This window comes from Sinohyriopsis cumingii, unplaced genomic scaffold (genome assembly GCF_028554795.1).
Source record: "Sinohyriopsis cumingii isolate HCF-2022 unplaced genomic scaffold, ASM2855479v2 utg001510l, whole genome shotgun sequence".
In the NCBI taxonomy this organism is placed as follows: domain Eukaryota; kingdom Metazoa; phylum Mollusca; class Bivalvia; order Unionida; family Unionidae; genus Sinohyriopsis; species Sinohyriopsis cumingii.
This window is the reverse complement of record NW_028316007.1, coordinates 913,043-928,170: the sequence shown is the minus strand read 5'-3', so window position 1 is coordinate 928,170 and position 15,128 is coordinate 913,043. Positions and strand designations below refer to the sequence as shown.

The 15,128-nt window shown below is 36.6% G+C and overlaps 1 protein-coding gene across 2 annotated transcripts in view; it reads right to left on the bottom strand.

Moving 5' to 3' along the window:
* The window catches only part of LOC149772396 (telomerase protein component 1-like), a 237,552-nt gene that overhangs the window by 38,273 nt on the left and 184,151 nt on the right, over positions 1–15,128 (bottom strand). For both annotated transcript variants that reach the window (XM_089947879.1, XM_089947880.1), the window contains exons 46-48: positions 7,848–8,001; positions 4,715–4,860; positions 236–453 (exon numbers count right to left, since the gene is read on the bottom strand). In XM_089947879.1, the coding sequence (XP_089804005.1) occupies positions 236–453; positions 4,715–4,860; positions 7,848–8,001 (518 nt within the window). The remainder of the gene's footprint in view (positions 1–235; positions 454–4,714; positions 4,861–7,847; positions 8,002–15,128) is intronic.

The window sequence follows — 15,128 nt, the reverse complement described above, 5'->3', positions numbered from 1 at the left end:
TTTTATCTATGACTATAGCTGTCTCAATTTTTATCCATGCATCTCATGTATCAACCAACTTGGCAATCTTATCATCTCTCACTTTCACGCCTTCAGTTATGACTTTATAAATAATCTTAAGCAACTTTTGTTCATATGTCCTAGAATCTCATCCCAATTCTATCTAAAGTATGAAGGCATGTTGTCTAATTATATCAGAATATAATGATTTTCTGAACATAAGTGTGATATATACCTGCTTCCAGTAATCAAACCAGCACCACTACCATCCAAGGTTGTTGCAACAAAGGTCACAGAAGCATCATGGCTACCAAGGAGATGCTCATGTGACAAGTCAGGTGACCACAACTTCACACTTCTATCCAATGAGACTGAGCAGAGATGACCAGTAGTGTCTGAAGCAATGGCTGTCACTTTATCAGAATGTCCAGTTAGACATGCTAGTTCATTTGCCTGTAAGAGTGCAAAAATGGAAATAAATAAATGGCATCAGAAGAAGATCCTTTTACTAGGGATGAAAATTTAATTTTTTCTTGTAACCTGGTGGCTGACAATTAGTATTTCTTCCCAGTAATCAAATAACCAACACTGATGAGAATAAATGACTATATTCTACTATCTTTTGAATTTAGCTCTCCTGGGAAGATGAAAACTTTGTCTCCCTCATTAATACAACATATAGACAAAGCAAAGAAACTCGCACCAATTACCTCTTCTTCCTGGCACTATGTGGCTACTCATATACAAGATGTTTACCATTTTTGACATCATGAAGGATGCTTGCATTCGTGGAAAGGTATGCGAGGGCATTTTATTGTGATCTAGTAAATAGTCTTGAAGGAATATAATTTACCAAGAATTGACTTTCTTCATCAAATACATGTTGAAAAAAAGCACAAGCATCCAACCTCTTCCGCATTAACCCTTCAAGGAAGATCTGGCTGGAGTCCCGATAGGAAGAATAAACTGCTCCCCTAATAAGAGGGCGGCACAACTGATGGACATGTGACATGTGATACCATTATGTCTATAATAATAAACAGATATTTGAGTACCAAAACAATTCTGGGCATATACAAAAGTTGCAAACCCAGGCCTATAAAGTTATGCTGTCATTAAGATGGTTATTGTAGTCATCTGGGTTGCAGTCACTGGACCCACCAGGTTCAATTCCCTTCTCTGTAACACTAGCTCTTTGAGATAGAAGGCTACAGTCACTGGACCCACCAGTTTCAATTCCCTTCTTTGTAACACTAGCTCTTTGAGATAGAAGGCTACAGTCACTGGACCCACCAGTTTCAATTCCCTTCTTTGTAACACTAGCTCACTGAGATACAAGCTAGAGAAGGTTGACTCTGGATACCAGTCAATGGCTTCAACGATGTAAAAAAATTGAAATGCTGTCTGAATGTGAGGCTTGTTGAAATCACTTGAATCTCATGAGCTGAAATTTTATAAGGCATATCTAGTTCTAAGAGACTTCAGAATACACTGAGTGTATCACCCACTTAAGCCAAGATGCCAATGATTTAGGATTTATCTCAAAATTCCTGACCGTTACCAAAAAAGGTAATTTCACATCCTGTAACTGTTTTCTGTGCTTTTCAGGGCTGAGATCATGGACAAGATCTTGTATCAGCATCTCTCTCAATGTATTCATCAAGGGGAGTGATGATCTTGTATCATCATCTCTCTTAATGTATTCATCATGGGGAGCGATGATCTTGAATCAACATCTCTCTCAATTGTATTCATCAAGGGGAGTGATGATCTTGTACCATCATCTATCTCAATGTATTCATCAAGGGGAGTGATGATCTTGTATCATCATCTCTCTTAATGTATTCATCAAGGGGAGTGATTATCTTGTATCAGCATCTATCTCAATGTATTCATCAAGGGGAGTGATGATCTTGTATCAGCATCTCTCTCAATGTATTCATCAAGGGGAGTGATCATCTTGTATCATCATCTATCTCAATGTATTCATCATGGGGAGTGATGATCTTGTATCATCATCTCTCAATGTATTCATCATGGGGAGTGATGATTTTGTATCATCATCTCTCTTAATGTATTCATCAAGGGGAGTGATGATCTTGTATCATCATCTCTCCCAATGTATTCATCAAGGGGAATGATGATCTTGTATCATCTCTCTCAATGTATTCATCATGGGGAGTGATGATCTTGTATCATCATCTCTCAATGTATTCATCATAGGGAGTGACAAGATATTGCATTGTCATCTCTCTCAATGTATTCATCAAGGGAAGTCACAAGAACTTGCAACATCATCTCTCTCAATGTATTCACCAAACATGTCCATGTTGAGAAATACAGTACCCATGAAAGGTTCAACTTGGTGAAAAGGGTGAGTGACTGCTGCTGATTCAAGTCAAAAGTGGCAGGTCCAACAGGTCCTTGTATTTACCTATATCTCCTCTCCCATGATTTCTAAATGTACTGGAGATCATATAGCATTTAGTCTTTGGTTGCAAAAGATGCTAACCTTTTCCTCTCAAACATCCACAGAAATACATAAGCAAGATGAGAAATCAAGGCCTGCAAGGGGATGATCTTGATCTCTAGCATCAGTCTCAAAATATACACCACCTTCCATCACATACCTTACAAATGGAAAGCCTGATTGTGAGATCCTCAATGGGCCAAATTCCTTTCTGTGCATGGATCTCCTGACAAAAGCCAAGGATGTAGGAAAGGCCTGTCTGGGCAGGAATGGATAACCTGATTGAGGTTGCTTGAACAGGATGGGAGATACAGGATATTTCCTGGAACATTTATTGCTAGAGAGAGTAGACCATTCACTTGTCATCTATCCCATTTAAAACGGGCTATCATAACCACCTTGCAGATCTGGCCCCCTAAGATCCATACCAAATGACAAAAAGATCAACCACATCCCAGGATTCTGGATCTGGGACTGAAGAGATGAAGGTGGTCAGTTTGTGGTTCCACCTCACTGCAAAGTGGTCTATCACTGGTGCCCTGAAAGTACACGAAACCGCTAACTGACTGGCAGATGCATGGACCGTCTGGCCTCTGCTCAACAATGAATCAGTTAAGGACACTGTGCCTGGCAATAATCTGATGATCTGGACTGTGACCGTGTGCTGGGATCACCAAGGCATGAAGTAACAGACCAAAGTGCATATATCTGATCATTCCCTACTTGAGGAGGCAGGTCACTACCACCATGGTCCATACAGGTATTCATCAGGAAATTCAAGGTATTTTTGTTTTTAAAGACACAAAGTTATTTTTCAAGCACCACAATTAACTGCATATAAACTTAAGAAGAATATTGATGTTGGCATGTGGAGTTCGCATGATCTCAGAAATCAAGTGTTTCATTTTTAAACAAAAACTCCAAAGTAGCTTTGTTAAACTAAACCTAGGTGAAGATATTGTAGCTCAAGGGGGAATAGTGACTGAGGTCCCATCATCTCATCTACAACAGTTTGGGAGTCAGCTCTCGTATTTACCAGTGTTTACAAGACCTCAACTTTTTCATGTTTAATCAACATATAATTCCCTAGTTATACTGATGGAGGGAGGGGGATTTAGCTCTTTAACTCCCTTGTTATAATTATGGTGGGGACTTCAGCTCTTTAACTCCCTTGTTTTAATGATGGTGGGGACTTCAGCTCTTTACCTCCCTTGTTATAATGATGGTGGGGACTTCAGCTCTTTAACTCCCTATTTATAATGATGGTGGGGACTTAGCTCTTTAACTCTCTATTTATAATGATGGTGGGGTCTTTAGCTCTTTAAATACCTAGTTGTGAGCTAAGGTCAAATGCATTTTCACTTTCAGCAGATTTGCCAGATCATTGTGATTTTGGTAAACATAATGTCCTTGAATCAGACTAAGATAATGATCCTAATATTTAACCCACACTCATAGGGAAATATTAACTCTGTACTATATGTTTACCAAAATAAAAGTTACTGGTCAGGTATAACATGAACTTGATTTTGGACAAGTCCAAAATACAATTATCCATAATATATAATGAATTTAAGAAAACCCTAACAAACAATGCAAATTAAATATACATAACACATGAACCATGTAGAACAAACACTTCATGCATGGTGAAAATGAGGAATGCTTAGCCAGACATGTCTTATGTGTGCCTTTGCTGATGCTAAACTTAATGCACTTCAATCATTTGGTCATCACTGTTTACCTGAAACAACATCAAAAACTAACAACCCATAAGTGTTCACTATAACAATAACACACTCATTAATAAACAAGCAAATAATATGCAGTGGTGTTCATAAGTAAGAAAACAAACAGTGACTAGCAGTGATAACATAATGGACTAGAAGGTCATAAAATAATAGTCCACAAACTGCAAAAAACGTATATAATGATTTATTAACACTTTACCTCATAGAGTATATGGATTTTTAGCCCTTCAATATACATGTAGCAGTACTTGATCTTATTAGAAGTACTAGCTTAAACTGATAAAAATCCAGTATACTGAAAAAAGTAACTGGCAAGAGTTTCTTTCCTTTGCCTATATGGTATAATGTTGGGAAATAAAAGATTTTCTTCTTACCTGGAGGACTTGATTCAAGAGGTAGCAGAATTTATTTCGTAACATTAATGTATTCAACAGAAAAAGGGCAATACATTTTTCCTTCTTTGCATTCGTGTAAGATGAAATGCAAATTTTACCTGTAGGGGGTGCCATACTCTGACGGTCCCATCATCCCCACATGTAACCACCATTACATCCTCAAGTTTTACATCTTTCTTGGCCTTTTTGGGGTCAAGGTCAGCAGAGGTCTCTGCCCATGTGGCCCAGTCTGCATTCTCTTCATCTGAAAACAAGAAATCCACAATTATGCACACTTGTAACATGACACCTGATGGTCAAACATCAATTTATAGCAATAGAAGTGTTATAAAGTATAGGTAAGGTTGATATTACTGTGATTTCATTATGCCCATTGTGACTCAGAATTATTGACAAATTACCACCCATTTTCTGAAATGCATTGAAATTGGAATCACATTAGTTATCACAATGAAATAAGAATCATAATTAAGTTATCACATGTCTGGCATGTATGAATCATGCATGATCCCTACATTGAGGTGGTATTTGTGCTAATTGCATACAGGACACACCTAACTGTCTTGTGTATACCTACTAAATAGCAAACCAAGCATGATCCCTACACTGAGGTGGTGTGTGCTGACTGCATATAAAACACACATACCTGTCTTGTGTATAATTCCTAAATGGCAAACCAAGCATAATCCCTACACTGAGGTGGTGTGTGCTGACTGCATATAAAACACTGTCACAGAATTAGGCAAAGAAATAACTTGGTTTTGCCTTAGAACTATTCGACTATTTCTCATTGTACATGCGTACAACGTTATCTAGGGTGAATATGTGTTTTTCCAGGTAAGCGACTGTATTAACATGTACCTAGCCAGAGAGTACTTGTGACGAGGTAACATTACTAACATGATATGCACGGGTATTCTACCCTGACCTTTGCTCACTCTCCTATGGATTTAAGTAAGATCAATTTCTAAAACCGACACTGGTCGTTTTGGATCACGTCAAGGAGTGTACGCTCTCCATTGTTCTCCAGCCATAGGGGTAAGTGTTAAATTTACATTTTCATTTGATATGCGAAGCTTATTCGGTTTGTAATGTCTTATCGCGTAATAATGCATTTATTACAACACAGATTTGAACTCTGAATTACAAGTCACTGTTAGAGGTTAAAGTATTATCATATATCTAGAGATTATACAGAAACTATTATTATGACCAATTTGTTTTATTGTAGCTGACTGTGTTTGTAGCTGATTGTGTCTGTCGCTGTGAAGTGTGATTGTCAATGTGACTGTGAATATGACTAGAACTGTCTGAAGCAGTCTAAAGTTGTTTAGAGCTGTCTGGAGTTTCCACAATATTTAATGCTGCGTGCTGTCGATACGTATGCATGTATGTACGTATGTCTGTGCCACGGATGTAGACGTAGCAAATTAAAAAAGGTGCTGTATGCTGTCTGTATATGTATACGTATGACTGTACACGTGGTGGATTCATAAAGGGTGTGAGCGGCCGATAAGAGTGTGGGCCAACCCATGGAATCGTGCGACTGTACAAGGGGTCTAGAAGCATACGTTTCGATCAATTGTTGTTCCATTGCATTTTTATATCCATAATATTATTTTGAATCTTAGTTGTGGTCATAAGATTATTCTGAATCTTAGTTGTGTTCATAAGATTTTTTTGAATCTTAATAGAATTCATATTCGAGATTATGTGAATCTCTCGTATAGTGTAAAATACTGTTTGAAGCGTATCTGCAGTCCATGAGGTCTCTTGGATCTGTACTTCATATTGATTTAATAATTTTGGTTTATTTTCGATGTGTGAATGTTGTGTAGAGCGATTTGAGTAAATCGTATGTTGAGAGCCTGAGAGAATCATTGTATTTTTACATCATATATTTTTCTTTATTAATTCATTCATAAATTTCCATCTTTCTCACATTGTATTTGTCTTATTCATTTAGTCCAAAAACCCACTTGGTTTCTATTCTGCGACAAACACACATACCTGTCTTGTGTATACTTCCTAAATGGCAAACCAAGCATGATCCCTACACTTAGGTGGTGTGTGCTGACTGCATATAAAACACACATACTTGTCTTGTGTATACCTACTAAATGGCAAACCAAGCACAATCCCTACACTGAGGTGGTGTGTGCTGACTGCATATAAAACACACATACCTGTCTTGTGTATACTTCCTAAATGGCAAACCAAGCATGATCCCTACACTTAGGTGGTGTGTGCTGACTGCATATAAAACACACATACTTGTCTTGTGTATACCTACTAAATGGCAAACCAAGCACAATCCCTACACTGAGGTGGTGTGTGCTGACTGGATATAAAACACACATACCTGTCTTGTGTATACTTCCTAAATGGCAAACCAAGCACGATCCCTACACTGAGGTGGATTTGTGCTGATAATACAAAGGACACATATGCTGATTCATGCATTCTTGTTTAAGAGTGAAATATACATGATCCCTACAATGAGATGGTAATTGCATTTGTTGCATGTAGCACCCACCTATTTGACTGGTGTATATCTCCAGAAGGATGAACCATGTTAGATATCTACAGTGAAATTCTGTTACATGCAGGACACATGCCTGATTCAAGCATATTTGTTGACTGATGAACCATGCTAGATCCCTACAGTGAGATGCTAATGTGTTAATCGCATATAGGATACACCCAACTCATGCATACCTTCTGAAGTAGGAACCTCAATCAGAGTACAAACCCTGCTGATGTCCACTAACAGAAATACATTCTTATTGTCTGTTATCAAATTCCAACTTATATGACGTAAGTTTTTCTTTGTTAACTCAATTTAGAGACTTTATAATGATGTACCACTTAGGAAAATCCTGGACATTTTCTAGGAAATGCAGTTAGTATAAAATTTACACAATATTTAAAGAATGTCATGCATTAACTTTATCTTTTATGTACATTTTAAATTTTTATTACATCTTTACTTTTATCGTTTGTTTATTTACCTTTGACAAAATTTCACATCTTTATATTTTATCTTATGTTTTATATATCCTTAACAAATTTTTTATGTCGTTACCTTGTTTATTTGGGTTTTATCTTCCTAAAAGTTTTTACCATTTCATAACTTATTTTTCATTGGTGCCATATAGCTAGTACTGTGCTGTCATGCATACATATACATGATTCCTACACAAATATAAAGTTTCAATGCTGAAATCTTACCAGCATCCTGCTCCTTGCCTGCCCCTGATACACTGATGAACATGTCACAGCCATTGACCCTCTGTGTGTGTCCATAAAGTGTGGTGATCTCCATACCTTTATGTGACCACACCTTGACTGAACCATCCGAGCAGGTGGAAACTACACAACCATACTGAAAATAGGAATACATTCTATGACACAGATGTAAAAACTGGTTTAGGAATGCAGAAAAGAAGGATGGCTGGCTGTTTAGATGGATGGATAGTGATACATACACACATACTGTGTCAAAACATTTGGAAGAGGAATATTGAAACAACAGTTCAATGTTTTAAAGAGAGATTGTGGAGATCAAAACTGAAATTGAGACCTGACCTTTTGCAAGTGTCTCTTTTAATCTTCTACCATGGTCAACTGTTTGGGTTGGAAGGTCAGTGGAAGGCTAATCAAAAACAGACTCTGGTTGAAACTGACAAAAAGCTACTTACCAAATTGAAAGGAGTGACCAGATATCTTTGAATGAGATGGTCACAGATGATGAAACATAAATTTACCAACCTGAGAGAAAATGATAATCACTGGAGAGAAAAAAACACAACAAATTGCATTACACAGCTGACTGTCATGAAAGTGCTATACAAATTATTTTCCAGTCATCCAGGTACCTGACTTTGCTAATGTCACTGGACATTTTGATGCCTCCAAAATGTTGCCAAAAGTTGAACACTATTGAACCACATACAGGGGTTTAAGAAAGTGTTGATGGGTGGCAGGTCTAAGACCTGTCACCTTCTGAGGGTGCCAGGTCGAGTTGCTTGAGCTGTTACGAAGAATATCAAATTCAGTACAAAAGCACAGTTACATGTCTGAGCATTCATAAATTAATAAAGCATTTATTTTAAACAATGTGGTGTTGTTTCTTAACTGATCTCAATCCCAACTAACCTTATAAAGGGTATTTTTTTCTCAGATGGTGACATAATTTACATATACAATTTCTTGATGACAATGGCATTTCTATTCATCCAATCTTGTAAAGGGCATTTTTTTCTCAGATGGTGACATAATTTACATATACAATTTCTTGTTTGACAATGGCATTTCTATTGATCCAATCTTGTAAAGGGTATTTTCTCTCAGATGGTGACATAATTTACATATACTATTTCTTGTTTGACAATGGCATTTCTACTGATCAAGTCTTGTAAAGGGTATTTTCTCTCAGATGGTGACATAATTTACATACACAATTTCTTGTTTGACAATGGCATTTCAATTGATCCAATCTTGTAAAGGGTATTTTTTTCTCAGATGGTGACATAATTTACATAGACAATTTCTTGTCTGACAATGGCATTTATATTGATCCAATCTTGTAAAGGGTATTTTCTCTCAGATGGTGACAGATAATGTCCATATACGATATACGATTTCTCTCAGAGGGTGACAGATAATTTACATATACGATATACAATTTCTCTCAGATGGTGACAGATAATGTACATATACGATATACGATTTCTCTCAGAGGGTGACAGATAATTTACATACACAAGTTCTTGTTTGACAAAGGCACTGTTGTTGATCCAATCTTGTAAAGGGTATTTTCTCTCAAATGGTGACAGATACTGTGCATATACAATTTCTCTCTGATGGTGACAGATAATGTACATATACAATTTCTCTCTGATGGTGACAGATAATGTACTGTTATGAACATTTAAATTGATTGTCTGTTAGTTTTAAAATATTTTTTATTCCATTACATGTTATTGTAATGTAACATTGTTTACTGGACTTGATTTTTTTTATAGAATTAAGTTCAGTTCTGTTTGACTTGATTGATTTTTTATATATTTCATAGATGTAAATACCTAATAATAGAAACACTGTATCTAGTTGCTGCCCCTACAATCAGTGAGTTTTGGTAAACAACTTTAAAAAAAAATTTTAATTCTTTTTTAGAGTAAGAATAGCAAGTTGAGTTGAGGTCATACCTGGACTACGTGATATGAGGCATGTGGTAATTCGTAAACAAACTTTTTTTTTTCTTCAGAAGGATGAACTCTTGACCCCCATCCTGGAATCTGTTTTGCATTTTAGTTAATCTTATAACTGATGTTATGATAAGAATTCTATCAGTTGTGCCTTAACACCTGAGACATTAGGATGTTTTATGTTGTGTCCAGTTTGGGGCCGAAGTTTTATTTTCTTCAACTAACTGAATTTCAAGTGACTGTTTTCCCTGGAAATACAAATGTACTCTAAATTAATTCTTGGACAAAGACATTTACCGGAATTTATACAGAATTCAAAAACTGGAATGTTAGTATCTGTGATTCAACAAGAGACTGTTGACACATCATTACAATATTGACTACTGCATAAGTCATTGCCTTCCATCTCGGATTTTCATTGGGATTTGAGCTTTTCATTGATAGGACTTGTGTTTTTAATTTTTGGATTACAATTTGGATTTAATTTGCAATACTGTAAGTTCTTTTTTCTTTTTTTTTACTTTGTAGTCTAGGGAAATAAATTATCTGTTTAATTTTACAAAGCTGTCTTCACTCTTTTCTGTTACTTATTTTAAGAGCATAAACTCGTAACAGAAAATTGGGATGCTTGTCCCTGGAATACGAATTTTGACTAAAATATTTCAGAAAACTTTGTTTTTGAAATTTAAATTCCCCCAGTTTCAGAATTTTTAAGTCCCAAGTATTATTTTACAATTTATAATTTTGTAGTGAAATCAACCAGCTTTTTTACAATGTCATCAAAAGTGGAGATCTTTATTTCAAATCCTACGCAGGAGCAGTTAGTCTTGAAAAAATATAAATTGTTTCAACTTGTGCCAGAAAATATGATCTTTCTGAGGCAAAAGCTTCTTTAACGAAGCAAGAAATAAAGAATATTTTGGTCCAATATTTGGTGGAAAAGAATGTTTTGCATAAAAGTGCTTTGGTTTTGATCAGTAAGTCTCTATCAGACTCTAAAATCAATGTAAAATAATTAAAATACAAGATGGTATTAGAGTTAAGAAAGCTTGAACTTCAGAAAGAGGAAAAATAAATGCAGTTGCAATTGGAGAAAGAGGAGAGAGAACCAAATGCACATGCAGTTACAAGCAGAGAAAGAGAGAGAGAGAGAGAGAGAGAGAGAGAGAGAGAGAGAGAGAGAGAGAGAGAAAGAGAGAGAGAGAGAGAGAGAGAAAAGCAGTTACAGAAAAAACAAATGCAGTTACAGAAAGAAGAAAAACAAATGGAGTTTCAAGCAGTGAAAGAGGAGAAAGAGAAACGGATGTAAATGAAAATGCAAAAAAGAGAAGAGAGGGAATATCAGTTTAGAAGAGAAATGGAGCTGGCAAGTGAAATGTACGTTCCCACTTCACATTCAAATTTTGATGTTACTAAGAATATTAGGTTAGTGCCCCCCTTTTAGAGAAAAAGAAGTAAACAAATATTTTCCTCATTTTGAAAAAAATCGCTGAAAATTTGAAATGGCCAAGGAAGCATTAGACTCAGTTATTATAGTGTGCACTTTTTGGCAAAGCCGGAGACATCTATGCATCTCTGTCAGTACAGCAGAGTGCTGACTACGATCTGGTGAAGGAATGGATCTTAAAGGGTTATGAGTTAGTCCCTGAGGCTTATCGACACAAATTCAGGAACTATAAAATAGAAACTGGACAAACTCATGTCGCATTTGCAAGAGAAAAAGAGCAGTTATTTGATAGGTGGTGCTTAGCCAAGAAAGTTGATAAAGATTATGAAAATCTCAGACAACTCATATTACTTGAAGAGTTCAAGAACTGTGTTCATAGTGACATTAAGATTTATCGTGACGAGCATAAGGTCGAAACCTTGGAAAATGCTGTTCATACTGCTGACGAGTATTAATTAGCTCATAAAGTTTCTTTTGTAAGCAAGTCTTCCACTCAGCAGTCTCCTGGTAGAAAAGTATTTCAGCCTAATACAAGCCCTTTTAAATTTCAATCTGGTGCAATTTTTAGAAATCTAGTTTCTGATAAGTATGATAAAAAATCCTTATCTCTCCTGTGTACCTATTGCAAGAATAAAGTATACATTATTTCTGATTGCTACAAATATAAAAATAAGTAAAAGAATCAAGACAGACCTATTCCAAATGCTCTTATTTCTTAGAGGTCAAGGTCACGGTCATGTATTAAAAGCAATACATTTCTAAACCCCAGTCTGATTTTATTATGGAGAATTATGAACCATTCATGTCAAAGGGTTCTATATCACTCATTGGTGATTCAGCCAATCCCATCCCTATTAAAACTGTAAGAGACACAGGAGTCTTATTATATGGTACTTTGCTTTTTCTGAGAATAGAGCAGTGTGTGGCTTCATTAGTATTCCTCTCCATTGTGTACATTTGTCATCAGACTCAGTCTCAGGACCTGTGACAGTCAGAAGGGTGTCTTCTTTACCAATTGAGGGCATTCATTTATTACTAGGCAATGACCTAGCTGTAGAAAAGGTTGTGGTTAATCCCCTTGTAACTGACAAGCCTTGTTTGGATCAGAAAGTAGAATTCCCTGATTTATACCCAGCTTGTATAGTTACTAGAGCTATGGCAAAATAAGCTTTTGAGAATGATGTTGATCAGGAAAGTATTCCTCTAACTGACAAATGTATTGGTTGGGCTTTTGATGAGGTCATTTTCACTCCTTGTTTGGATCAATCAAAAAGTATTGATCACAGTGATCCTCTTTTAACTAGTCATAAAAGGATCCTGTTTTTTTCAAAGGGTCATTATTGAAACTGATGCCATGAAGCATCTGCTGTTTCATTAAAAATGGGATTCTTATGAGAAAATGCAGACCTCCCGTGGTACCTGCTGGTGACGAGTGGTCAGTGAACTACCAAATTGTAGTTCCAAAATCATACAGACAGGAAATTCTTAGTCTGGCCCATGAAACTCCTTTGGCTGGTCATTTTGGGATTAATAAGACCTATCACAAGATCTTGAATCACTTCTATTGTCCAAAAATTAAAATTGATGTTTGTAAATACTGCTGATCTTGTCATACTTGTCATGGTAGGAAAACCCAAACAGAAGATACCTAAGGCTCATCTGCAATGTATTCCTGCATTTGACAAACCATTTAGTAGAATAATGGATGATTGTGTTGGTACTTACCTAAGACCAAGTCAGGTAACCAATACTAGGTGACCATAATTGCGACTTCAGCAAGAGTTCACGAGGCAATTCCTTTGAGGAATATTATAATGTACATTATGGGATTTCTTGTTCGACAGTGGCACTGCTGTTAATCCATCACTTAAAATTTGGATGAAATTTGTACTTTTTCTGTGCATTTGATTGGATTCAAAATGGAATCAGCAATAAATGCATTCATTGGAACTGATACAATTTTCATCTAAATTGTTAATATTTTTCCTGCACAGTATGAAAAACATTCAAAATCAGAACATTTATCCATGCAACACAATAGATGGTATTGAACATGTATGGCACATGACCTCTCGATCTTTATTCAGTGTAATCATGGCTTTAATGGTTGGTGTGTCTCCTACAGCAAAATTACAATCTTGCCAGTTTCTCTCTTACACCAAAAGTTTTTTGCTTTTTGTCACATTCAACCTGTTTCAAAACCCACTTCCAATTTGTTTTCCAGTTTTACAGTGTACTTGAAATGTGTGAACACAGTTTTCTTCAAACTTTGATCCTTGTTTGGCTTTACTTTTTTTAGGGAGGTCCATTTTCTTCATTTATGATTCCTGCAGCTTTTTGAATTGCCAATGGATGAGAGGCGTAAGTAAAATAAACACATGACTTGTATTGATCACTTCTTTGGTTTATTAGAGAGGAATCACATATTGCAGATTGGTTCTTGTTTTGCAGCCATAGTTAGTGACTAATTCAAATTTATGGCAAGCTATATGCGTGAAAACATTTTGTTAGCCTGTCATTACATCAGACATTTCAAGTCTTTTAGAATGAGGCTTCAAGCAGATGACTTTGGAATTGTCTCTTTCCAAGTAATAGGGTGAAGCCTATTTAATGAGATTAAACTTTAGGCCTTGAGACTGATGCTTGTGTGAAGGGCCTTGAGACTGATGCTTGCGTGAAAGGGTACTTGAATTTAGAAGTAACGTAAAACTAACATACATCTCTACACATGGTCCCCCCCCCCCCGACTACATGTGCACTGGAATATTGTTTGTAGACTTGATTAACATTGCTTGTACATAATTTTGCAAATATATTTTTTGACACTGTACACTTTAATTAAGAAAAAATTATTAGACTGCAGAGGAATACTTTCAATGAATATGGTGCTTTTGCAAAGTGGACTAGGAAAACTGCAGGTTCCAGACCTTGGACTATTTTCCAATCGGTAGCTGAGGTATGCATCTTCTCTTTGTCAATGCAACGGTGCATGAATCTTCCATCATGGCAGACTTCCTTAAGGAGCATGGCATCCAAACTATGCCAACATTCTCCATGCTGCATTGATTTAGATCGAGGTGATTTTATCAAAAATTCACTTAAGAGCAGACAATGTGATAGCTGCCAGGGATTGGCTTTGAATAGGGAAAAAAAATTCTCTCACAAATCCAGCAGTAGTTGTGAAACCGTGTCTTATGAAGATGTGGAATGACCTGGAAAAGTAACCTATTGTGCCACAGTAATAGATCCCACCAGATCAAGTTGAGTTCTTTAGGACGAAAGCTCTCCAAGGCTAAACCTGGAGAATTTGGACTCGGATCTCCATCCCATGGCATGGATAATATCAGTTAGAGAACAATTCCGATCCAAGGCAATGCTTCTGACAAGTGCTCTAACCTTGTCAGCTGAAATGCTCTAACCTTGGCAGCTGAAATGAACAACAAATTCATCTAAGTTGCAGTTATTTCTCAATATGCAGAGAAAATAGCCCAGTGAATCCATGATGAATGGGTCAGTGTATATCATCATGTCCCTGTATGAGTGTGTGTGAGTTATATTTTCTAACACGGCTTTAAAAAAAATTCAGTCATATCACTATGATGTTTCCAGTGTGGCAGTTTATGACTACCAATGGGGGCATCATGCTGCAGATATGTAGCATCATGTCCCACCCAGTCACATGATCCTAACACCAGACTGACCAGTCTTAGCACTAACCTCTTAATGCTGATCACCAACTGAAGCTGCTGCTGGTACCATTTTTGTCTTTGTTTTGACTTGGCGAGGGTTTAAACCTGTGACCTCAGCGGTGGACACTCAACCACTTAGGCCAACAAGCAGTCCCTTGTTTGAGAG